Source organism: Acanthaster planci, linkage group LG18, assembly GCF_054643075.1.
Source record: "Acanthaster planci isolate LZ-2023a linkage group LG18, COTS_SCS, whole genome shotgun sequence".
Taxonomy (NCBI): domain Eukaryota; kingdom Metazoa; phylum Echinodermata; class Asteroidea; order Valvatida; family Acanthasteridae; genus Acanthaster; species Acanthaster planci.
In genome coordinates this window covers 3,522,822-3,549,709 of record NC_141794.1, presented here as the reverse complement: position 1 = coordinate 3,549,709, position 26,888 = coordinate 3,522,822, and the positions used below count along the sequence as shown (strand labels likewise).

Here is a 26,888-nt window from a genome sequence, read left to right as displayed (position 1 = left end):
CGTGAAACGGCCATATTCCAAACATTTACCCTTGAAGAACGTACATGGACGCCACCGTGTTGCCTGTCATACTATCTCCTGCGAAACCGTTCGAGCGGCCGACCCACAAACAACATATCGAGCTGTTCGTGAACACACAAGAACAAGCCAGTTCCAGCCACCCGAACTCAGCCTGATAGCTTTAGCTGGTATCGAAGCGACCGACTCTCTAAATGCAAATAGAGTTAAAAAGGTCACTCTCGAAAAAAAGCGAATCCCTCAGAAACCACTCCAAAAGAGAGAAATTTCCACTTTTCAAATAAGCCATTGCAGGTGACCACTTGAAAATAGAGTTGTTCTTTATATGGTTCCCTCTTACTGAGTGGTTTTCACTCTTTTGGACTGGATTTATAAGGGACTCCCTCTTTTGCCTTCAGAGAGGACTGCCCAACTTACTGCTTAGTGGCTTGTCTTGAATTAAACACCGCACCCTTTAATTTACTCACTGAATTAATCCAAATGGACCTTTTATCCCTTATGTTAAACAGCGCCATCTCTTGTTCACTTAACGTAAAATTCACTCATTTATATTTGTGTGACATCAGTGATGATACACCGCGTCGCAGTGGTTTGTGTATCGTCGGGAAGTTCAGTTTGAATTTAGGAATCGAAAAAGAAGCCAGGAGAAGAATAATTATCCAAAGGTTTAAACCCGTCGATACTGGGGAGAAGGGTAAGTTTTCCTCGCGTCTCTTTCATTTGAATTGAACCGAACAAGTTGTAATAGGCTGTACTGTGGTTGGAAAGAATGTTTGATTCATCAGTTTAGCATGTTCAATAAATATGCACGCTGAGTGTGCAGGGATCGAGAGTGTTCTGGTGCCGTTCGTTCAAGCCCAAGTCATGCCGGTTGTGAATACAACTTACCGCCGCCGGTACGATGTATTTTGTTTGGCGCCAAGGGCGTAATCTGTCCAATCTCTGGATAGGCCTGTGTAGACATGGCTGATCCCACTGACTGTAAAATGTGCACATAATTCCACCATCAGCCGATTGCCTTGTCTTTCCACAAAAAAGTTCACGGCACTTGTCATCATGGTGGTTGTGGGAGAGTGTTTTCAAAAAGGGAGAAGGCCTAAAAAAATCAGAGATTTCAAACAGACATGACAGAAGTGACTGGTGATAGGCTACCATGGAGTTATAAAAACCTAGGGCCGGGGCCCTGCTTCTTTCACATAGATTCAAATCACGATCATTTGTAGTTGGTTCACTTGATACCTGTCTAATCATGGATGGAGCCAATTAGGAATGGGACCACTGATCATGGAGGAAGGTGTGAAACAAACAGGTCCCTAAAGGACCCCCAGAACTATGGGATTTGTTGTCTACTGCACTCCCCCCCCCCCCGATCCCACGAAGGTGGGAGTGCAATGGACGACGAACCCCACGGTTCTGGGGGTTACCCTTAGGCTAAAGTTAATACAATAGGCCTAATACCATACATGTATCTCAACACAGTCGTGCGATTACAGTGTATGCTGATGGACTGATCGTGGCCACATTATCATGTACACTTACATGTACAGTACTAAACATGTACATGTACTTTTGGTGGTCTACCAACCAAGCAACCATCTGCTTTACATGTAAAGGTCAGTTCATACTTCAGGCAAAATGGGAAAGCGAAGCGGATTTGACGTCACGAAAAATTTGCAGCGAAATTTCACTCAAGTTGAAATATGTTCAACTTTTGCAAAGCGACTATTTATTCTGACATCACAAATTTGTGTTCATTTTTGCCTTTGTGCCAACTTTGACCCGGGCTTACAGTAAGAATTGTAACCAACGATGAAGGAAAACAAGACCCCGGGTGATTTTTTCCTTTGCTTTTCCTTGTTGCAGTGAAATTGAGGTGAAAATGCAAAAAAAAAATCAACCTATCGTATACTGATGTACTACATGTACTAGTGCTGCACATCTGAACATTGGTAGACTAAACGTCTTGATATGGCCACCTCCAAATACATGTACTGTATAAAGTTGCTTGTGCACAGTTAACTTACCATAGATGGAACTTGGAAGCTGGTGTGTTTAATTTGTGTGAAACTACATACATGCCGGAAACTCTTCAATGCTAAACAAAATATCATAGCTACTTCAAATATATCTGTGTTTGATTTTCTTGTCTGAAAGGTCGAATTGTTTTTATCTTGGAACAGTGAAAACAGCAATGGTTGTTGGAAATTTAAGCCAAAATGGCAGCCACTAGTATGTATGTACATGTGTCTTGGAATATAAAAAAAACAAACTACCATTCTCTTATTTTCTCAAAACCCAGAAGCTGAGTATATTTATTTTTTTGCTTGGCCTCACTGCAGAGCCCTCGGGAATTTTAAATGACCAAAGCCCAGCAGAGTTTGATAAAATGTACTCCATTCAAATGTGTGAAAATTGATAGAGAGGCCCTAGCAGCAGAAGTACCGGTAAATTTGAAAAGTTAGAGATGAATTTGCATTTTCAAGTAGCCCTTGACACTTGTCGGTCTTGAATGTCTGTCATGTAATTTTCTTCTTTCTCCTCACTGCCAGGGTTCTAGCCGCAGTGGGCGGTGCTGGGCGGCACTACCCCGTACTGCAAATTTCCGCCCGGCTCTCAGGTTCAAATTGGCCGTGCCACCCAGCATGGATTTTCAAAAAAATGAACTGAAATATTACTGAAAATTTAAATGTGCCAATTGGATCGTATTTCAAGCATCAGACAGCATTAAGAACTGCGCTCACTACGCTTTGTAATCCAAAAGTTTACCCGGCACTAAAATGGTCCTAGCTAGAACACTGCTCACCGTTAACCTGGAAATAGCAGCTTGTGTTGCTGAATTCCAGCCACACCTGCTCACATGCACAGTAGATTATTTACCTAATTATTTTGGCATCAAAACCACTGCTGATAGCCTGATACCCATTGTAAATATTGATGGGTTGCTCGTTTCTGAATGACAGTTTCATGGTCTCAGTGCACACGTTCCAATTTGTAATGGGTATCATGGACTTTACAGAATATGTAAATTTCATTTTCATGTACATGGAAACAAGGAAATCAAAAGCACAGTCCAGATACAGAGTTATAAATTTAAAAATATCTGATGTGCACAGCTGTGAATACTTTCAACCAATTTGTGTGCTGTTTACTGTTTTAACAGGAAAAGCAACCATAATCTTTTCAACTACTGGTAACTAATGAAAGATGTTGGCAACAAATTACAGCATTCATTGCTAAAATTCAGCCTGGCTGAAATCACAGAGATTTATGTAGCTCTATGCACAAAGTACAGTGTACAGTGTACATGTATGTACATGTACATGTACTGGTACATGTTGAGCCTATATTATACTGTGCTTGTTCACTTTATACAATACATGTATTGCAGATGACCCTTATGTGGTTTCAAGTGGCAATTTATCTTTCCAAGATCCATTCACTTCTATAGAGAATGATAGAGAGACAGAGTCAGTTGAGTTGCCATATGAAATGTAAATTTGCTCAATTTTAATGCAGGTTTTGCAGTTGAAATATTCAGCATTGTATGTATGTACATGTAGCTCGGCTGTGAGGTTTACGAGACTAAGTTCAGGCAACGCAGGAATTCAACCGATTAGCCTACATACATAGCAAAAGACAATTTGAAGGATTCCTTTACAAATCAGACATTCCACTAAAATTGCCAAGAGGATATCAGTGACCTTTTGACCCCCAAGGAAGGTCTCTTCCTGCCCATTTTATCAAGCATCAAGTTGCCTTTGGTCAAAGAGTTTCCATGGAAGGTTTGCATTTCACATTCCAGGTGTGGTACACCTTTGACAGACAGGAAATATTCAGCACCATTCAGTGGTAAATCTTTAAACAAAAAAAGGGCTGATTAAAAAAAGTGAACCCCCAGTCAAGCATTTTTGACTGTCCCATGCAGTGAGGGGTGCCTTGCCCTGTGTTTGCATGGAACATGAATTTACGCTGACTGGCAGGTTGGAATCCCACAGCAACACTGTGGTGGTGCTGTTATCCAGGTTTTTTTCCCAGCGCCCATGGATCTTACATTTTGCTCCATGGGAGGTCAGGTTTATTCAACCTGTTGTCTGCATGTCATAATTCATTTAACCAGCCTTCAGAAATTGGAACCCATGAAGTTTGTTTTTCTGTGTGAAAATATTTCTATGTCTGGCAAACATTAATGTATGTATGTGTACTCAGTTCTTTGAGAGGGTCCGAACTTCCAAGGCAAGAGAGAACCGGGAAAAATGGACTCCCAAAAGGGATTCTAAAAAGTGAACCAAAATTAACTGTGCAGGCTTACATGATTCAAGATGAATTTTGTCTAAATGCACCATACAAATGTAGCACCAAAAATTCTACACTTGGCAGCCAGATTTGAAAGCTCGGTGTGTACATGTGTACACCTTTTAATCATGGTGGGAGATAAGCGAAACGTGATGGGCCGCCAGGCTACTTTCTGGGAGTCGCAGAATTCTGTGTCTGTACATAATGGACTTGGGTTGGGCAAGTTTTTCAATTTTGTGTTTGACAAACGTCAGAAAGAGAAAATGGTGATGTGTTCAATGCACATACGTATACCTACAGTAATGATTGTACATGTAGTTCTTGAATAAAGGTCCCACAGTTTCGTAGGAAAAAAAGAACAGAGCAGCCACAAATGGGCTCTCTAGAGAATTGAAGTTTCATGAGTAATGTGTAAGGTACTGTACATTATAGTACTTTACAGTGACTGTGTTTACATGAAACTTGTCAAGCGTGAAATTCTTTACAGTTATGAAGTGAACTGAAAGAGGTAACGGATCCTACATACATTGGAAAGGGTTGTGGAACTGAAAACAATTATCAGATAAAGAAGAGGAATAGCCTACACATACAAGCTGCATTCTCGTTGATTACTCAAAAGTCAGTGAGTGAAAATGATCTTTAAGAAAACACCCTAAAGCTAGTTTTTAAAGCCCTGTGCAGGTCTGTAGATTTACAGACTAGCCATTCATTGGATGGGTGAAACAGTTGGTGTAACAATTTGTGTTTATTGTAAACTTTGCAGGACAGTAGAACGTGTACTGTTTTTGTTGTACAAATCGATATTCGTGTAAGTGGAATTTTTTTTAGTAACGTGACATTTAATTGATTCACTAATACCGTATTAGTTGATTGAATACTATACGGTGCATGTTGGTACATTGTGTATGCTTATTGTACAAATTGATATTCATGTAAATGGATTTTTTTTTAGGTAATGTGAAATTTAGTTGAATTTGAATCAGTAATTTTGTCTTGAAAAAAAACTGGTACCGTATCAGTTGATTGAATACTATGCTATGCATATTAATAGATCATGTACACCTGAACGCTGGCCTTGCTGGTGGGCAATTGTGTGACAAAGAAAAACCTCATTTTGTCATTTTCCGTTTAGAATTAAATATTATAGCGTACGTGTGTGCGTGTGCATACAGTACACCATGTGTGTCCAGCAGAATTTGCAATGGTGCTAGATTTCTCTCGGAAAAATGGGCAGTTTTAAATGGATAGTCATGGATTCTAGGAAAAGGCACACCGTACACATCAGCCTGTTGCCTTTTGATCCTTTGGCGGATTCAAGATAAAAAGGGACATGATTGGCTGCAGAATGTCATTCCTGTAACAAGGAGTCATCATTAGAATCACAAGGGCACTACATGTTTTATTCCTCCATGCATGCACTTGGCCAAAGTTCATCAACGGAAATACAACTATTGTACATGTATGCACGTGTTGTAATCAAAATGGAACATTATACATGTCCTGCCAAATAGCTGCATATCAAAGTGAGACTGCATTTTTGTTGATACAGTAGGGCCTACTGCATGTGCATGTAGGTTTGTCCCCCCGTGTGAAGTGCTGCAAAGTAACAAAGCAGTTGGGAGAGACACTGGTACATGTACATGTATTCTTTTTGAGGTCTTGATAATGCAGGTCAGTTACGTGTACCTGTAAAAAAACGACTTTTTTTCCCTGATTGATTGTTGACAAGAGCTGGTCATTTGAAGTGGGTTATCCCACGGCCTGGGGCATAGTTTAATTTGCTAGACTCATCCACGGTCCATGAGCTCCCTTTCATACTGGATGTCGTCACTCTTCAGTGCTCAAATCAACCGTCAGAGTTGACGAAGCGTGACACGCACCGGTAGCCGATAAAGCAGAAGTTACAATGCATGCATGTCAGCCCACGTGTCCACTGTGTCTTCTGGGTGGAACTTTGGCTGGGTACTGCGTAAGTTTCACGACATAAATTTCTCAAATTGGATAGCATTCATATGGTCTATAAATTTTTTCATTGAAGATTATAGTCATTCAGGTTTGTGCAGTTGAAGTATTCAGTGGCACTCTTCTGTGAAAACGGTTGGGGGGAGGGGAATACACTTGAGGGGAATTTTTTAGGGGAGGGGAATTTGAAAATAATCATGATCAACAGCTGATTGTGGGGGGCGGAACTACATGTACATGTACCCGTAGTTAGGGGAGGGGCATATCTAGGAAGCCACTTCATGTACAGATACTAGTACCTGCCTGTACAGTGTTCTCAGCCCTAAGTGGCTGTCTCCACTATGAGTGTGAAGGAAAGTTTGGTCTGCCGAACTGTTTGTTTATTTGTCCCTTGAGATTTCCAGCCTCGGAAAGGAGAATAATAGGTAGGAGCTGGCCATGTCTTTGAAAAGTGGTTGTCAGTTTTTCTTACAATAATAACAACGGGATAAAAAAAAAGGCAGGACTATACATGTAGTTTCTGCGTCCCTGGGTAAAAGTCTGCTCCTCTGAATGGGCCTTTTTGTGTGCTTCAGTATGCACTACCTGGGTACATGTACGACTGTATGATGGTACTTGGATTTCAAAAGGCGTTAGAGCTCAAAAGGTTTTGTGAGAGAACACAGAAGGCTCAGTGTAGCATCTTTTGGTATGTTTTAAATGCAGTCATGAATCATAGGGGCTCTTTGCACATGTCAGCACTAATGCATTGTGTATAAAATGGTGCATAGTTACGAGTATGCCTATCTAAGTGCACTTAAAACCATTTAAAACGAGGGAAAAAAGTTGTAACCCGAGTTTGTCAATGTGTGAATTTCCTTGTTTTTTTCATGAAAGAGAAGTGGATACATCATTGGTTGTAACGTGAATGCTGAGCAGTGTGTGTTTGTGAATTACAAGGGACCACATTGCCAGGGTGTAACCTTGGTGAAATGAGCAAGATGTGAAGAGTACACGTATGTTTTGCACATGCTATGAGGAAATATTTCTTTTGTTAATGACTCAAAAGGTGATGCCAGTCATTTACAAACTTTGCTTCATTTTGCTGTCTGTGAAACTCTGCCGAAACATTTCATTTGAAAGAAACTTGCATTGGGGGGGAAAAAAAATTGCATGCGTAATTGTATCTAAGCTTTGTAATGGTTCAAAACTAAATACAGTGCAGCTCATCTTTTAAAATTGTTAACATGAGGGGTACTGCTTGAAAAATCACCTGAAAAGGGAGACAGGTTGATAAAATGCCCCGACATTCATGATTTCCAAAGAAAGCCCTGTGTCCGATTACATACATCTGCAGTATTTGTTCTCTTGTCAGAGCCCTGCTGGTGAAGTGTATTCATGTCAACTGTATGCATGTCCTGGTACATCAACCCTACAGCAAGTGAAGAATACCCTTTACAAACCACACAATAACAACGTCAGGCTTTGGGATTTCTTCTGGATGGCCAAGGGCTGACTCATCGTCTCTTTTTTTTGCAGTTGCTGTGATACAAGACCTCGTTCCTTTCAAACCACAGCGATTACTTATTGGACAATGTTCACCGACCATCTCTGTTGGGTAAGCATTTTGAAGCATCTTAATCATCTGACATCCTAACTGCTAGTGTGAATTCCACGTAGGTACATGCACAGTCCATCATTAGCAGTTATCCAAAAGGCAAATGACAAAATTATTAGTGAAAAGTGTACTCAGTGTAAAGATAAATACAGGACTAAACTAAAGCCATACATGTACATCATTCACTAAGCTGAGTTGTCATGATCAGGGAAGTTGTTTGGTTTCCTTCTTTAGATTTGATGCACTTAAATTGTTGCCTCAAACAAACTTTATACACAGATGGCAAATGATGTCCTCACCTCACCTGAGAATGTTTAGGGTGACGTGTAAATCAGTGTAGTAACTTAAAACGGGAAGGGAACAAAATTTGGTAAAAAAAAAAAAAAATTTGGTAAGTGTTTTACATTCCATCCTATGAGAAAGGTAACAGTAGTTCAGGTCCTAACATCCTTCAGAAAATGAGCTCCCCCCCCCAGTACTCCCCTGAAAAATGTTCCCTCTGTGGTAAATGTTTGTAATATGTCTCTGGGTTAAATTCCTTGCTTAAAATTTATTTGGAAATTAAAAAAAAATGCTTTGAAGTCCTGTCTCTTCCAGTATCGTAAACTTTACACCATCTTATAGTACAGTTCTAGATTTAAACTTGCTGGGCAATTTGAAATTCACACCAAGGATGGTTCAAACCCAAGTTGTTTTTTTTTTTACATTCCAGATGCATGCAAGATGGCTGTGACTTCGGAATCATCAACTGTGACCAAGTTTCCGCTTCGCACTTTCAACACCGGACCTGGCTTCCTGCCCATCAGGGAACAGCTCGGCAAGAAATCGGCCAGGGAGCGACTGGCAGAGAGCCGGTCAAAGTTTGTACGCCGAGGCAGCCGAGACGAGTTAGAAGATAACCAGGGAGACGAGAACCAGAGGACACCTGGCCATGTGTTCAGGGCGGTCCCATACGTCCATGAGGGGGACAGGGAGCCCCAGCCTGTCAAAAAGTCCCGTCCGCGGGCACCCCCACCCATCCCAGACAAACCTCCCCAAGTTAAACTGATGAGGGGTGTGCGGAAAGGCAGTAGAGATCGAACACTGGAGATAGTGGAAGCTTCGCTTCGAGGCAGTTTGAGCCAGTCTTCCGATGAAGTGACTTCCTCATCTCAGGGAGTTGTCAGTAATACGGGATCGTCTCATTCTGATTCCCCACCAGAAAATCTGAGTGGCGGTAGCCGTGTCCGTAAGCTGAAGGAGCAGTATCTGAACATTTTGTGCGCTGACAGCAGAAGTGAAGTCAGTCAGGGTCAAGCTTCCCCAGCAGAATTTCAAAAGTATGATAGTTCGTCCAGTTCTCCGTTCTTGTTAAAGGGCAATCTCCCCAGCTATCTGAAAGATTCCCACACAACTGCTTTTAAGGCCCCATCTGAGGCAGATGCCATTGAGCCCGAAGAGGTTTTGTCACACCCAGGCCATAGTTGGTCTGGGGAACCGAAATTGCACGAGAGAGGAAACGCACAAGTGGTTGACACGCTAAGAACCTTGGGCACTTCCAGTGAAAAGGACCACAGTCTGAAAAGTGACTTGGGGATGGTGTCCAACGCTAAACACCCTTCTTCATTTGTTTCTCCCGATGACCAGACCAGAAGACAGATGGAGCGCTTCAAAGCCAGATACGCCACCGACTTGGCAAACGAGAATGGCCAAGAATGGAAGATCAGCAAGATTACCCTGAGGCCTCCAGGGCAGGCAGCCGAGAGAAAAGTACGGAGTGCTTCAGTGGAAGAGCCACCTTGGCAAACATCTTCACGTGCTGTTAGACCAAGATCGTATACTTCCGAAGGAGAGAGTGGTGACCAGCCCATGGAGGTTGCCTGTGAACAAGACACATTTGCAAGGCCCTGCATGCCGCCTTTTGAACTCCCATCAGAAGGGGATAAAAAACGCCCTGAGAAAATGAGGAAGGATACCACATCTCAGAAGTTTGTCTCAACAAGTCATGGAGAAAGCTTTAGTGCAGAAAGGTTTGACCCAGACATTTCTAGGCCAATGACGTCAGATGACGTAAGGCGACTGAGGCGAACCAAGGAGTTCAATGTCTCTGGGAAGTCACCAGAGCGCTGGGGGGAGCTTGAAGAAACCAGCAAAAACCAGAGGTCTGTGCTTGAACATGCTGTACATCATGGTGGAGACAGGGTACTAGGGCAAGTCATTGGCAGCATCTACCCATCAAAGCATTATGTCAGCAACAAGGCTTTCCAGTCCAGGCTGCAGCCCCAAGACTCACCCCAGATTGATTCTAAAGTGGAGATCATACACCGAAGAGCCAAGTCAGATCTTGATCACAGTGATACAGTTCTTGGCTCCTCTGAAGAAGAAGCAAACTTCTGTTGTCCGAGACATCGCAGTCAGGATGACAGATTGCAGCAAGACACCATCCTCCCACAGCCCACAAAAAAGGATATTGCTCAAAGCATACTCTTTAAGTATACCACGACCAGCCCAGTCAAAAAAAAGTCCTGGGCTCCAGTTAACTTTGGTCAAAACCAGATCAGGAGCGATGCAAACAAAATGGAGGCACAAGTGAGCCTCTCTCAAAATCAAAGGGCCTTATCTCCTGACATTTGCAGAGCTGGGGAAATTGGCACGGAGTTGCAGACTCCTCAGAGCTATGGACTTCAGCAGAGCACAGCAACAAAGATGTCACCAGAAGATGGCCACGAGCGTGCAAAATCACTGGTTCAGAGCTTCCTCAGTGGAGTCATGAGCAGTCCAAGAGGTGGGGAAATCTCACTCAGCCCGGCAAAAGGAGACACCAACAGAGCTGGCCAACCACATAATGACGGTAACGGAAATCGCATCTCCTCAGAATCTTCAGAAAACCGAGCACTGTCTGATGACAAAATAGACACAGTTGGAACCCACTGGGCATTTCCAGTGGAAATTAGTGATGATGTAAACTTGAACACCTATGAAGATAATGAAACTGATTATGAGGTGCAGGTTGTTTCAAAAGACGTACAACTACATGCAGGACCAGTGCCTGATGCGAGAGAACGTGGCTCAATTTCTAATAGAACAGAGATGCAAGGGAAGGCAGAACACGGAAGGAAATACTCGGAACAGTCTGTGGAAGGATCAAGGTGCAGTGAGTTGGACAAGAGACGGAGGTTAAGTCACAACTCAGCCACGTCTTCCTCAAAGAAAGATGATGGCAAAGACAAGTCAAGTCCTGACACAGAACCACAGCAAGTCAAGAAAATGAGCCTTTCAGACCTGGGTAAAAATGCCACACGACGGCGTGCAAATGGGACTGGAGTGGCCGATAAAATTGATCTGTTCAGAAGCACCGAAGTGACAAGTACCAACCACAATGAAACATATTCCAAGTGGTCTGCACCTGCAAACCCCAATAGAGCTCGAGGGGAGGAGTCGGAGACAGACAGTGATGAAGCGGAGCTCCGTCGGAGTAAAGTCCTGCGGGTGAAAAAGCCCCAGCGGCAGGCCGATCAGAAGAAAGAAGATGACAAGGCACTGCAGAATCTGCTCTCTCGGATTATAAATCCTGACGACGAGCTAAACACCCTCAAGAGGGGGGAAAAATTGCATGTAAAAGCACTGGAAATTCCTGTCCAACAAGTAACTCACAAGTCTAGCAGCAGTAGCAGCTCTGAAGGATCTGAAGACAAGGCATGTAGGAAGAGGATCTTGGCTGCACAGAAGAAGCCTGTGCCAAAGATTTACAATGTGAATCTTCATGCCAGTATCCACAGGCCCCTCCCAAACTTTGACAGCAGGCAGAACCGGAATATTCAAGCCGCACATCGTGAAGGTCCAACTTCACGGCCAGCACCGCTCTCTTCCCCCACGAGGTGGGAATTCTTGCGCCGACGCTCCAAGTCAGACCTGGGGGTGACCAGTCCCAGCTGCTCCCTCTCCAGTGCCCCCTCGGAGGTGGAGCGCTTCTTCAACCAGATGGGGCTGAGCGAGAGCTTCCTCCAGAGCCCACTCTCTCCGTTGCTGTACAGTGACGAGGACGAGGTGTTCCACGACATGCACGAGTACAAGCACACCCGGGAGGAGGATGACGACGAGGGTGGCAACTTCAGCACCGAGAACTCGGACAACATCTCGCAGGGGAGCAAAGTGAGCGAGGAGGGCCTGGGCCTGGCGAAGAAGCTCCCAGACACAACCCAGTCCATCATCACCAAGAACGCTCGGGTCATCAAATGGCTGTGCCAGATGAGGAAAGCACGAGCGGCCAGCATCTCCTGATCCTCCCAGATGGTGTCTACCACCCTAAGGCTCTCTGTAAGTGGACGATTATGAAATTCAAATTTTACTGAAAGGGAAGGTCATAATCACAAATGGTACTTTACCCATTTTCCGCCTCCGTGATCAGTTTGTCAGACCCAACCTGGCAAAAACCTGCATTAGGTCTCAATCACCGATTCCATGCTTCTTCTTGTAAAATTGATCACAGAGGTTATCCCTCCACCTCTAAAACTCAACATTTCCTCATGGTCTTCTCTCTGCAGATTTCTTCAGGCTTCTGAAGTACGGTACAGTACCATTGAGCATTTTAGGAATCCTCAGTTTCATAACCAGAAACAAACCAAAACACGGGATACACCAGAAATTCATGTTGTGACTAGATTCACAGCAAAGTCACATTAAGAGATTTTGGGGTGAGCCCCAATGTTTTTATATCCAATTTTTATACGCACCTGCCAGTGTTTTTCAAGGTCCCATTTTAAGCTTGACGAAGACTGGTGAAAACATTTAAAGGTGGAGGCATAGTACCAGCCGGTCCTCCAATGTTATAAACCAGAATTGAAAGCTTAATTGGTGGCTTTTACGTTCTTTTATATACTGACTTTCCATGAAGAAATTCGTATGTGTACCAGGTACGTGTATTTCTTCATATCCTGGTTTTGTACTCAGAGAAAGTATCATAAACAACATCTGGTTTGGCAATCAAGGGATAAACTTTGAAATTGCCTTCTGGCAGCTACATGTACATGTATTCACATGTACACACTGTACATATTTTTTTATTTCCTGGGTGAGCGTACTGTATATGCAGTTGTGGTATCAATTCATTATAATTCAAGGGATGACTGATCGTGAAATTAAAAGCTGTTGATCCCAACAAGATACCGAGATAAGCTAGGCCTGCATGCAATTATCTGGGTGGAGCCAGTGGGCTTGGATTGGCAGGAGGTACCTCCACCACCCACCTCCCAAATTTGTATTGAAAATGTTCCAAGCTTTCTCTTCTTGCAATATTTCTGGAAATGACACTATGGGTTTTCAACACTACAGCTCGAAAGCCCTTAGCAATTCAGAGCGAGGTAATTTATTTTCACTGGTCAAAAAGCCGCGGTTGGCTCTCGTATGTGAATTTGCAATGCCCCAAAGAATTCCAACCGGGCCTAGCCAGCAGAAAAAAATAATAATACTGATGAAATGAAATGCCTTGCATTCTGCGTGCTGTGTGTGGTGGGAAGTAACGAGTTCCAACCGAAAATAAACAATGAATTGAATCAATCACTCAGGCATGATGCTTGACCCGATACTGTTTCTACCGAAAGCATCTACATTACATTGTACATGTACATTAACACTGAATACAAATGCGCAAGGTGAATAATTATTCCTCCCCCCATGAGAGAAATTCACCTGTTCTGATCGTCTCCCTTTTATGGCAACACATAAGAAATAAAAAAATTCAAGTCTACGCAAATACATGTACATGCCCATGTCTCTGGTTGAAATCACCGGTACATGTACTGTGCTAACTCATGCATGTTGCAATATTTGTCTCCAGGTGTTCAGTAGAATACAATATTATTTGATATGACTTCAGTTATGAAGTGTGCATCATATTTGCTTGTGGACAGAAATCAAATTGGCACTGGTATTCTTGGATGTCGTCCACACTTTTTGTACAAATAAGGCTATTTCTGTCATTTTGTTTTCAAAGTACAGTATTCAACAGAAAAAAGTTTCTGTCAGCTTCACACTGTGCAATACGTGTACATTCCAATTCTTAGAATCCTATCGAAATGTATGAAAAGAAAAATGCATATTTGTCCATTTGTAAATTTGTCAAGATTGACTGGTACTGTATACACGTATGTACAAGTTTACTCAATACAGTGCATGGAGTAGGCCTGAATTGCACACATGTACATAAGTGTACATACATGTAAAAACAAACAGAATTAGCCTAGCACTCATGAATGCTCCAATTTTAATATAATTTGCACACACCCTAGAGAGTTAGGGTTAGCCAGTGACCACGGAGCTGATTAATCCTTATCCCGGATGATCCGCCTTGAAACATGCATTGCAAATGTACAAATTGTTTGTCGTTTCCAACACGAAGCTTCATTACATGCATGTACATGTACAATTCATGTACGTGTACAGATATGCATACAATAGTTATGTACAGGTGCACTCCCCCCCCTTGGGAACAGTAGAAACCTTTCCACAAACCTGCCGATTCATACACATGCCATTCATATGAATAGAAGGTGTGGGAGTCCTTGAATTACATATATACAGTACTGGTACATGTGCATGTGATATTGGGATTACTGTAAATTGAATCACAGTACCACACATGGCATTCGCTCGTTCAGTTATGAAACACTCTAACCACTTGTAACATGTCACTGATCAGAGGTTGTGTGCACTGTGTGAATGCAGTTAGTGAATTGCTCTTAACGATAGTTAAGCTGAAAAATGGAAAATGATACCGGTAGAAAGCAACTTTAGAACATCTACCAGTAAGTAACCCCCCCCTCCAGATGTACTGTAATATACAAAAGCAAAAGCACCCCTCCCCCTAAAAAAATGAAAAACAAAAACTAAACAAAACAAATACTTCTGACATTTGATTTGTCACTTGGTGTCTTCAAACTTTAACTGTCAGATTCTTCAGACTGATCCTTCAAAATCCAATAAGACCTTACATAAAAGAGAATATGAAGAACTAAGAACTTTACATGGCGAAAGAACTGCATTGGCTGTCAGCAGAGGGATATACATGTATTTTAGAGAATACAGGAAAGTTCCTGTCAAAATAAATGACTACGGAGGTACATGTACAGTACCTGTAGACTTGAGTTATATACATGTACATTAAAAAGTGGGAAGAATTAAATAGAAAAACAAGAACCCCCCCCCAAAAAAACCCACCACTGAAACAGGATATAGAAACAAAGACATACATGAATGTGCAGAAAACCTCTCAAATTTGTAAATACTTTGAATTCTTCAGTGGTTATTCATCAGTCAATCGATACCAGCTGTTTCAATGAATATCAACTCACTGCTCTCAGGTAAATACATCCACCTCATTAACATCACCTGTACTGAATAATTACAATGTGCACGGCACACATGTACATGTACTAGTACATGTACAGGTGGACATGTATATGTACATGCAAGTGAGAGAAGACATCCTGGAATTTTTCCAAATATTCTAATTTGGAGTTCTGTTATCCTTTTGTCTGAGTGAGTTGTAAGTTGAGAGCACATAGCATACAGTTGAATTTGTATGAAATAGATCACCTTTGCCCGTTGTTGATATGTACCATTGCTTTAGGGAATAAATCAATAATACCCCTGTGATAGTAAAAAAGTGTTCAGACTGAATTGGTATTCAGCACCTTATCAATTAAACTGATGTGCAAAAATATGGACTTTAAACTGAACTGTGTGCAAGTATGTATGTACATGCACTTGCTCTTTGGATTTGAAAGAGAGACAAAAGCATGAGACAGGTGTATAAACTTCTTTGGGCCTAAATGCTCATTTATTTTGTAAGTTGCAGAGTCAAAGTCACATGTTTAAATTCATGATAACTTTGTGAATTTTTTAGTAATCTTGTGGAATTCAGCCTATGGCCTTTTTAAATACTGCCTTGTTAAAAGCCATGTGGGTCATTCCTTAAATAAGGGGTCCAACTTTCAAAACCCTCAAATGATTCTTAATTTCTATTTAAAGTCCCGCTTGGGTGCTGATTATAAACTGCAGCAGTTGCAGTAATGTGTTTGTGTGTGTGAATTGAGCAGTGAAACTTTTAGGAGAAAAATTGTGGGAAAAGCCTGGACTGTCTCCCTCATGTCTTTTAGTTAGTTTGTTTGCTTTTAAAAGGAAGAAAAGAATTTGGGACAGTAGAGATACTGCTTATGTTTGTGTAGAAAATGTTTTTAAAAAAGGGTTTGGTGTCGAGTTAAACAAATATGTTTTAAGCAGATATTATGACGACAGCCATCTTGCTGGTCAGTGCTTTTGTTATGGGGAATATGTACAAATGGTCTACTCGTGTGTATCCCTATGGAACAAAAACACTGACCGGGAAAATGGCTGCCGTGAATAATAGCTCCATGCTTTATTAACCACAAAGTTTGTTGCTGTTGGGAAAGAGGAATGGTCGAATGCCGGTATCAGGTAGACTTCATCCTGGGGGCATTTACATGTACATGTAGTCTCATTGCATCTGCACACGATATTCATGATGTTTAGTCTGGGCTTGGGGAGTGCTGCAAGGGAGCATACATGGGCATCCGGGGATGTAGTAACCATCCATACCTAGTTCCTAGATCTATTTTCTGGGAACTCAGCGCTTCGTGTATGCAGAAAGTTAACCCTCGGCACCCTAGGAAATGGTGCGTTTGAATGATGACTGCCGGTAGTTGCTTCTACCGTCACCCAATGTGGCCTCCACCTGAGCCGCTGTATACTTTTAGATACATGTACATGTGCGTTTCACCTGCCCAATTCAACTTCTTCATTGACATTATGTGAACTCTTCAACCTTAAAGAACATAAACACGCACAGGCCCCTCATGCACAAGCAACATTGAAAAGGGGAGCTTTATCATAGTGCCTCAGTGAGGTGTACTTTCCGTGTTCAGTTTTATGTACACAGCGTCTCGCTGCTGGCTGTAGTGATCATGAGTACCTCGTACCAAATTGTTTATTCGTTGCTCTGCTTGCGTAAACAGAATCAATAATCAGTCTGCGTCAGAGCACCACCCATCTATGAGAAAATGAGTCTGTGTTTTATTTAACTGCTGTTTGTGCTTTGCTTCACAGACTGGCTGGAAGTCTTGAGAAATTCACTGAAGAATTGTCGGCAACCGGCAGAGTGCAAAACAGGAGAAGCTTCGGGATATTCAATTACACCTTGCCTTGCTTCACTTAGCTGTAGAGAAGTCCGATGCGCGCATCTCAATCGAATCAGAGGGAATTTATTCAAGGGGTCACACTTTCAAATTCCATCATGTCCGTGCTTTTACAAACTGTACACTCACATGTACAAAATGGACTGCTAATGTACGTGTATTAACCAAGGCTGCATCCAAATCTGTTGTTTAGAGATAGGTCTAGGTCTTCTTTCCGTTGGAAATACACTAAGACACGTAGACAGTACACCTATCTGTAGCTCTGGCCTAAGTACCCAAGTAAAGCCTGCTCCAAATTACCAGTTACTGCTGCTGATTGTACCAAAGCTCTTTTGCCTTGTAATTAGTATTGTGAAGTTAGCGATTTTTGGATCAATTTGGCCTTGTGGTTGATGCTTTAGAAAACAAAAACCGAAAACAAAATAATCTTAAGTCCAGCTGTGTTCCAAACCTTGGCTTTGTCGTCTTTTGGCCTGCAGGGTCGTTTCATGATATCGGTTGGAGACCCTTAAAAAAGCTCAGTCGAACTTTGTTTTTTGCTGGGGGTGCGTCCTGTTGTTTTAATTACGAGACCAAACTTTGGATAATGTTCTTATTTGATTTGTACAGTAAATGTTCCAAACTACTTGTGCAGGCATGCAACTTTCTTTGATCAGCTGATTTTCTGGTTTCCATTGAAAATTGGAAAATACTGTACAAAGCCTTGTCAAGATTGGGGTTTCCTCTCTTTTTGTAAAGCCCAAGTTTCATGCCCACTTGCGGAGCTTGCAAAAAAGCCAAAGATATGTGAAGCAATCTGGAAAAAAAAAAAGGGTATACAGTAAAATTTAAGAGCACAGTTTGCTCTTGCATTTTACAGATAGGGCCAATTTCGTGGCTCTGCTTATACACATGTGCTCTTCTGCTACACACAGGAACTCAATGCTCAGTAAAGGTTACCAACCAAAGTGTACATAATACATGTGTTAACAGTCAAGTCTGGTACTTTGCTCAGCAGTGATTGCAGCTTCAAAGAAATTGTGTGCTTACCATGCAAGCACAGAATCTTTCAGAGGAGGATGTATCTATGTACATAATACATTCTGGTTTTTCCCCCTTGTGAAATAAGCCACTTGCTAGTATCTTGAAATGTCTGCTGTGAAGTATTCTGCTGTACCTGTACATTTACTTAACACAGTGCGTGTCTCAGTGAGTAAAGCTGAAAAATCAGGCCCAGGTCTTCTCTCTGTCAGATTGAAGAAAGTTTAATGTGTTCTGGGTATGTTTACCCTTTACTTTTAAAACCATGCAATTTCAGGATTGATCTAAGGAAGTTAACAAGAGCGGTACCTATACATGTACATGTAGCTCTGAAAAGCGTTCAACAAAATTGTAGGGACAAGTAGTTTGTATTCAATTCTGTGTGATGTCAGTGATGATGCTGGGTTTCTCAAGACAAAAAATGGCTACAGCTAGTAAATTGTGCATTATAAAAATTTGTACTAAAAGATTTCTTGAAAAGCTCATGTACATAATAGCCAAAGTGCTTTGACCGCTGAGGGCATTTATAGATAAAATTGGTTTTGTATGTACCTGTGTAATTATTTATCATAGATGGACGCATCAGAGGGTTGGACAGTTTATATGGTATGCCTTAACATGGAGATAGGAGCAGGTTAGCGTTTACAGTACTAAGAGGAGAATCATTTATGCTTTGAATCTGTGGTAGGTGGTTTAAGAGGCAGTCACGTCAAGGTTTTTTCACAATGAAACTACTCTGTACATGTACCTTAGATGCGACAGTGTCGAATTCGGTTTATTTTACCACAAAATGCTGTGTTAACTTTGTTTAAAAATTGTCAACGGGCTGAATTTCTCAGATACCCGCCTTTTGGTCCAAGATGGCTTTTTTGTTTACAAAGGAAATGTTGAGGGATGTTGCATACGGTACATTTTCTTCGTGGCCATTGTTATAGGTTGCTTATTCTACTTGAACTGCTTTAATAGTTAAGTTTGATTTTGTCCAAGATGTCCATAGTATAAGATTTGAAAATCTCCAAGAAATGCCTTGATGATTAGAATTGGACTTCTAGCAACAATTACTGGTGATAAAGTTTTGATGCTCCTTTGGGATAATTTTGCCACCTTGCACCAAAATTTGCAAGAGTGTTATGCATTACCCCACGTAGACATGTTAATTGGTTGATGACCAGTTTAAGTAATGTGTGTGAATTCTTTTCTTTTGAAGCCAGTTTCGACTATCTAGTCAGTAGAGTGGTGCTTGTTGGGCTGTGCAAGGTGGTTTCTGGCAGTTACGCAACGGCTGTCAACAGTCTTGCCATGGATTTTTAAAAAACCTTTTTAAGGTCTGCTTTTTCTGGTTAAGAACGAATTCTTAATCCGAGCGTGTTGCCATGATCCCTGAAATTATGAAGGCTCTGCAGTAGACTTGATTCAAAGTACGGGACTGAGCTTTGTCCGTAGGCCTTGCCGTGCCTCCCTAGTCGCTTTTGTAGCAAAGTTGTCCATGTTTTTCTTCTACATTTTTGACAGCAGAATAAGCAGGGCCAACGATGTGCAAATAACTGAAGACATTCTTAGGAATATGTTGTAGCTATACTCTCTACAACCGGTGAGTTACGGATAGCCATCGACAGGGCAGAGTGTGACTCGAATTAACTCTTGTATATGTATTTATTGAAACCGAATTGCTGGATGCCATAGATGTAAAATAAAAACAAAACCACTTCTTTAATAGAAAGTTAAACCAAAGTTGCCCACATTTTTTCTGCTCTTTGCCATGGTAATAAAGCAGTTTTTGTGATCTAAATGCAAAGTATCCCTACATTGTACATGTGACTTTGTTTTAAACATGTCAGCTCTTAAAATATCAGAGTTTTACACAGAAAAAGGACGCCTGAAACAGACAGTACATTTCACAACTGAGAAGGGATTTATTCACCGACAAATGTCTGCAATTGCATTTTTCAGATAAACAAAACTTGTTCATTTGCTGAAATATGGTACATGAGAATCTGACACATTGGAGATTTGATCACATTTTCTGCAACTGCCAAAGTCTGAACGAATGAGTCGACGGATTCTTTGTGGACTTCTGGAGGGGTCTGATGTCAGCACGAAGTCAGTGTCCTCAACTGTGCCATCTTGGTCGGCTGTGAATTTCCCCCAAGATCACCTAATGCTGGTTGAAGTTCCTGGGGAAAGGGGGGGGGGGGACAAATGGAATGAACGCAATTGAATGGTGGCTGTGCGACACTGATCGAACACTTCGGTCGATGCTCCTTAAAGCGGGGACAAGTATTTCAACCTGAGTAGGGAACTAATACTTGTAAAGATACTCCTTATGCATAGTTCAGTTTACTTCAAGTGTTGTAGCTGAGACCCCTCAAGACCATCACAAGACCTCCAGCCTTGAGGCAAGTGAGTCACAAGCTATTAAACTGGCCCACTCTGAAAACGAGTCACAAGTCACTGGAGCCACTTTGAGTTTTACTCTGTACTAGATTGAGGAAACTCGGCTCTTTGTTTGATGTCTCATGCAGTTTGATGTGATGAAAATGGACGTTCTGTAGATGTTAAAATGTTGAGGATACATATTGCTTAACTCTAACTGCCCAAAACCTGCCATACTCCAACAGCAGGTTTTGTGAGGTTTTGGCAGGTTTGGTACTGTGCCTGATGAACTTGTTGAATTTTGTGAGACTTGGGATGAAAGGCCCAGGGAGATGGTGTTGGATTCTGTGTGAGTTGGGACACACGGGTCACTGTGTACAGTGTCTGGCTTGCTGTACCAATTGTTGGACTATGCTTGATTTTGTCAGGTTTGGTACTGTTCAGTGCAAGTCATTCTATACTGCATAGACCCATCCATACCATATCAATCAAACTCCAACGGGCTCATTCTGTTGGAGTTTATCGGGTTTGGTACAGTGACCTGCATGTACAAGTACATAGACAAGTAAATGCACCTGTTGGATTTTGTGAGGTTCAGTATGCTTTCTAGTGCAGGAGCCTAGGGGGTAAGGGTTAAACACTGCAAGATTCTTTAAAAGGCCTTCCAGTGAATAACGGCTCTGGCGACGTGACTTATTTTCACAGAGCGGGTCACAATTGAACTGCAAAAGAGGAATCCCTTTGTTAATGTGCACCCCGTCACGTGACTGTTCTTGTGTCTGGTACAGTGATGGTCTTGACCACGACACTGGCTACTTCTAGATCCAAGAATCTGCCACAGACTGATGAAAATGACAGTAACTTGGCACTGGGTTATGGCACCTCACTGCCTTGGGTCGGGGGCCGAGGAATGTCAGAAGTGAAACTGGTCCACCGACTGGGTGACTACTGACAAACAACGAACAGACTTACTTGGCCAGGACAGAGTCTGCGAGCGCTAGCCTGTTGATGCTGTCATCCGATTCACCCTGAAACAAAATTGAAGGGTGGGGGAGAAAAAGTTTCTTTCAATGCTGGCTAGTCTTGTATGTGAGTGCTGGGAAAGGCAGCTACATGTATTTCAGGATGCGTGACATGATTGTTGTCGAGCACGCACTGGATGGGGTCCATTCGAACAATGAGATGGGTCATCACTTCCATATATGCATGCAGCGTGCACACTCAGTGTACATGTCATGATTAGGACAGTGAGTAACCCACAGTGCTTTGCGCGTCCAGAGCTGCGATGTATTTCCTTCACAAAGTTCTGTGGGGAGTTACCCTTCCCAGTGCCCTGTAACGGCAGCGTGGACGAGCGAATGGCATCGAGTGTGAAACCGCCATTCAGCAAGAAAGATTACTTCAAGGTTGGCAGGCTACGCAGGTTGAAAATGGAAACACCCCAAAGACAGGCACCTACCATTCGTCTGATGGGACCACACACGGCGTAGGTCTTGAAGCTGCCGTTGTAAAGACCAGTGGTTGGATCTACCTGGAAATATCCAAACAGTGGTGAAAAACCAAGTTAAAAACCATCAGCAATCAATAATGTCAACATCCCTGGCTGCATTCCCTGGAAAATTAATGACAGTGGTGGAAGACCATTTTTAACAACAGTCGGCCATCTTGGATTATTTGAACCTACATGTAAATAACTAGGCCCGATGTCAGCCTATCTCTATTGACTGTTCTGCCTCATTACTATGGCTGTCATCAACTGTTTGCCGCTGATTGCTGGACTGCTTTGGGGACCCCTCTGGGATGATTGGTGAAGTTGCAGTTTAGATGAACTGATAACATTTCACAATCATGGCAACCCGTCGTATCCACAACCGGTCACTTGGCCTTGACATTACCTCATCCATCTTGTCTGTATGTTGCCTGATGTACATCTTGCACTCCAGTATAAACAGCACTTTTAGGGGCACCCATTATGCCGGTATTCTCCATCAGCACCCTTCAGCTTGACTTTAGCGATGACTGCATTTCACCTAAATCATGCCGGCCATTATGGAGGATACTACTTTGTGGGGATATTCATACAAACCCGGGTCCTGCGAAGGACCCTTATGATGTTTGCACAACACCCATGAAGAAAAACCAATTAAGCACTGAATGCAACAGCTGTGACGCCAAATGCCATTCACGCTGTTTAACTGTCAAGCCTACACCATGGCTTTGTCGAACCTCCATTCAATTTCACCTGCCCCCCTTGTCAGACTCATTCTTTGATGATATAACGTCAATGTCAGGAGTCCTGGGTTCCAACGACGATGTTTTAGCTCTCCCTCCTGTCCTCGGAGATACAACACCCGGTACTCGTAGATATAAAACTGTATCCCGTATGATTTTTTAATGCACAGAGCGTGAAGAACAAGACACATTGCTTGAGTCTACACAACCAGATATTCTCGGGATCACTGAAACTTGGTTAACTATTGATGTTGCCATTTAACCTTTTCTTCAAAGCTTAAACTATGTCACACATAGGCGTGATCGTAATGACGGTCACGATACCGGTCATAGAGGTGGGGGTGTTCTTGTTCTCAAATCTCTGCCCTCGTCGTGTTCCCAAGCTTGAACATGTTGACCTAGAGATTTCCTAGAGAAATTGCCCTTCAAAGTAGCAAGTGGCTATTATGCGTTCTGTATCGAGCACCTAATTCAGCAGTGGACTACTGGGGCAAACTTCAGGATACTGTGGATGACATCCAGCTAGCGCTGACTAATCATCAAGGTGTCATCATTGCGGGTGTAGATTGGGGTGATTCTTGGTCGGCGAGCATGCAACATCTTATTCATGTCGCGTCAACAATGAACCTAGATCAACTTGTGGATGGTGTCACACAGCAGTGTCTGCATAATCCACAGACTGGAACCACCACTGACCTTGTGTTTACAAATCAACCCAACTTTACCAGCAGTGTAGCTGTTAAGTCCAAATCTAGCAGGTAGCGACCACAATGCAAATAGGCTTTAACCTTAAATGTAGCAAAATTCAGCCTGCCAAATGAGACCGTTCTTGTGCCTAAACCATGCTGATTTTGAGCACTTTAACAAATTACTCGGGTCTTTTGTTTTGAGTACGGTCTTTTGTTACAAGGCCCAGCTCTTTTGTCTGATTTCGGGCACCCCGGCTATGCGTACAAACCAAAGGTTCCCGAAACCGGGTTCCCCGGTAGCATATGGTTAATGATCTTTCTCCATGTACTTCATCTACTTGTTTATTGTTTGCCAATGATATGTTATTATATCGGCCAACAACCTGTTAAGAGGATGAAAAAATTCTGCAAACACGACCTTGATCAAATCCATTGTTGGTGTCTAAAGAATAGATTGTGCTTGAATATTAACATAACAAAGGTAATGCAGATTACATGGTCTAGAGATCCTGGTCTTCCCTCGTGTACACTGAACAATCTTCGTCTTGATATTGTTACAGAATATAAATACTTGTGAATCGTTTTGAATAATAAGCTGACCTGGGATAGTTACGTGCCGTATGTTGTTTACTAGGGCTAATAGCAACCCAACAGTTGCATAAATAGTGTTGCTGGAGACCTGTGCAAGAATGCTACATGTAATCTGGCCAACTTTAAGGCCCTAGTCCCGCTAATTTTAGAATATGGCCTGCCTGTTTGGCATCTTTACACTGCAACGCTTGTTGATAGAATTGAAAATGTGCAACGTCGAGCTACCAGGATGATACTCGGACAGAGAAGACTGGAAACCGATTATGAAGACCGACTCAGACGTCCTAATTGGTCTTCGCTTAACTTTTTATTGATTAGTTTATATGATGAAGGCATTGTATGGATTTATTACAATAAGTAATGATCAGTGGTTTCAAGTTTTTATTCCATTTGTTTTTAGGTGCTTCACATTTTACTCATAATTTTTATTGCTAATTTGTCGTGGATTATCTTGTTTGCTATCTCCCTTTTGGATTCTTGTTTTTACCTTTTTTTTGTTCTTGTGTTTTGTGTTAGAAACTCCTTGAGTATTTTATACTTTTGTATAATTCTTAACGTGTAATGTAATTTTTCTTAATTGTTGTTTATTATGTAATTGCTTAATTTGTTGCTGGTAGTAACATACATGAATTAGTTTTATTTCAAATTTTATTTTCTGTAATTTGTATAAATCTTTTGGTTTGTTTTAAAGGTCGCTATAAAAATTTATTTTGTTTTATATCAGATATATATTATTTTACAGCCAGTGGCAGTGGAGTTGGAGGCCTTTAGGTCACTGTTTTCATGTAAACCCTTTCAATTCCTGGCATGTGCCATTAGTTAATCGTTTGTCTTGCCTATTGTATTGTTCTGTATTGCATTTTCTGTTTCTTACTGTTTGTTTTTTGTTATGCCAAATAAATAATAATAATAATAACAAATCTCTTGATACCACAACATTTTGGTAACAGCTCCTACAAAATAAGACTAACACCCAGGCAAAATCTAGCAGAGTGGCCAACTCACCTCGCCAACGTTGATCTGGACCGAGGCATGATCCTTGGCGGCAACGATCCTGTTGCTTGCAGAGCTGACAGAAAAGAAAAAGAGAACCCAAACATGAATGATGAATCACATGACTGCAAAGAGCATCATGAGGAAAACAACATTGCTATGCTTCCATCCCATGCGGGTGCTTACACTAGAAACAGCTTCAAGTGCTGTACCATCTACAGCAGAACATTTGACATGAATGTCACACTGTCTGCGACAAAATAAAAGTGACACGGTGTTTTGTAGAGACTTGAAAGGTTGGAGATTTTGGGTAGACATCTTTATATTGCGAAGCGGAAGCTGGAATATCCTGCACAACACAGGCAGCTGATACATGTACCTCATAAATCACTCACAAAATAATGGGCTTCGTGAATGCTTTTCAAAGTTAGCCCTAGCAGCCTAGTGACAATTGGAAAGCTTACCACTTGCGGGGGATGTACAAATCCACGTATTCACCGGCTTCGTTCTGCATTTTGGCGGTTTTTCTCTGCAATTTGACAAAAAGAAAAGAAATTAAGTTGGGTGGGAGGTACATGTAGCCTAGGGCTAGGCCTACAGGCTGCATGTACATCATTTTTGCTTCGGAAATTTACTTAACTTCTGTAGAAGGAAAGAGCTGAAAGGGTAAAAATGGTTCACAGCACAAAACAAGTTGAAGTAAAGATGGTATTACAACATTGCCCATTGACCGTGTAGCATATTTTGGTCAAAACATGGGAATGAGTTCCATATATGGCCACTGATTTCCCTTAAAATGTTATAACAGCTGTCAGAAAGGGATAAATTGTGAAATTTAGATACATGTACATGTAAGATTTAATTCCGAAGCAGTTTCTTAGAAAACACTTTTTTGTGCACAGGGGCATCAAGTGTTGTCCGTCTATGGATCTCTTTCTAAAACATTACAGTTTAATGCTCTCTACAACGTGCATGCAATCACACAGACTTGAGACTTGCAGTTCTGTAAACCACTTGTGCTATTTAGTGTCATTAAGCATCAACACAGAAGTAGCGTTAATTAAGTGCACTTGAAAATATCCCCAAAGCCCTAAATGGTAAAGTAAAGATTTCAAAGTGGTTTTTATCAATAATGTTCCACTGTCACAAAAGCAGGGAATTTTCTTCCATATGCACACTGAAAGACGAAAATCTTTTGCGATGTAGGCCTATGGGTGGCCACCATATTTCTTTTCCCTGCTTTCCGCACAAAAATGAGATGGCGGCCAGTTGGGCTGCACGAGCAGAACAGACTTTGCTCAAATTTCCACACTCAAATATCATTTTAGATAAATGTGATACATGTATATGTTTTTATGGGCCTATTGAATATGATATGTAGAAGCCTAAATTAAAATTATCAATATACATTTTTTGGCATACATAGACCTAGGGCCTATGCTTGAATAACTTGTTGACGCTAGGCCTAAATACATGTTGTATGACCCAAATTTGGGAATCATTCATCGCGAAAAAGCCGTCGCCCAGCCATTGCCGACAGTAGACACGGGCTCATTTGTCAAGTTTGTATGTGATTTTTTACCGCATTAAAACACACAACCTCAAATTATTTCAAACGAATAACTTCTTAACATTACTAACATCAATCCAAAATATACTTTTTCGAGGAAATTTGCAGAATTTTAGTCGTATTTAAGGAGAAATTCAGCCAGAATTTACCAAAGGTTCGCGCTAGCACAGAAGCCACATGTAAAGAGGGCGCACTTTACGAAAATCGCGAAAACGAGGCTTTACTAAACAACTCTTTAAAATTCTTACATTTTTCTCTGAATATTTTCCACATTTTACAAACTTATCCTTAAACTAAATTTTTTAAATAATTTTTTTTTATATTTGTATTATTTTTAGTTTTACATTTAGAAAATGTTG

At 41.7% G+C, this 26,888-nt stretch overlaps 2 protein-coding genes across 3 annotated transcripts; one reads left to right on the top strand and one right to left on the bottom strand.

Annotated features, from left to right (window-relative positions):
* Positions 1-577: 577 nt before the first annotated feature.
* LOC110978760 (uncharacterized) lies at positions 578-19,879 on the top strand. Of its 2 annotated transcripts, none has more exons than XM_022234022.2 (4): positions 578-712; positions 7,792-7,870; positions 8,583-12,166; positions 16,973-19,879. In XM_022234022.2, the coding sequence occupies exon 3, from the start codon at positions 8,594-8,596 to the stop codon at positions 12,128-12,130; it is 3,537 nt and encodes a 1,178-aa protein (XP_022089714.2). In that variant the 5' UTR covers positions 578-712; positions 7,792-7,870; positions 8,583-8,593; the 3' UTR covers positions 12,131-12,166; positions 16,973-19,879. The 2 variants fall into 2 exon arrangements, with proteins under 2 accessions (XP_022089714.2, XP_087004531.1); XM_087148405.1 differs by lacking the exon at positions 578-712 and adding an exon at positions 5,791-6,280.
* Positions 19,880-19,970: 91 nt separating this feature from the next.
* Positions 19,971-26,748, bottom strand: LOC110978766 (small ribosomal subunit protein eS21-like). Its single transcript, XM_022234034.2, has 6 exons — positions 26,679-26,748; positions 25,424-25,488; positions 24,972-25,035; positions 21,914-21,985; positions 21,427-21,482; positions 19,971-20,255 (listed from the first exon to the last, which is right to left on the bottom strand). The coding sequence occupies exons 2-6, from the start codon at positions 25,471-25,473 to the stop codon at positions 20,237-20,239; spliced, it is 261 nt and encodes an 86-aa protein (XP_022089726.1). The 5' UTR covers positions 25,474-25,488; positions 26,679-26,748; the 3' UTR covers positions 19,971-20,236.
* Positions 26,749-26,888: the final 140 nt, after the last annotated feature.

Bases quoted from the DNA above. Each gene is read 5' to 3' on its own strand.
- LOC110978766 (XM_022234034.2), bottom strand. From the start codon at position 25,473: ATGCAGAACGAAGCCGGTGAATACGTGGATTTGTACATCCCCCGCAAG. The intron at 21,986-24,971 runs GTGAGTTGGCCA...GGATATTTCCAG, and splicing joins TCCAGATCAACGTTGGCGAG to GTAGATCCAACCACTGGTCT. The intron at 21,483-21,913 runs GTAGGTGCCTGT...ATTTTGTTTCAG, and splicing joins GTGGTCCCATCAGACGAATG to GGTGAATCGGATGACAGCAT.
- LOC110978760 (XM_022234022.2), top strand. From the start codon at position 8,594: ATGGCTGTGACTTCGGAATCATCAACTGTGACCAAGTTTCCGCTTCGC.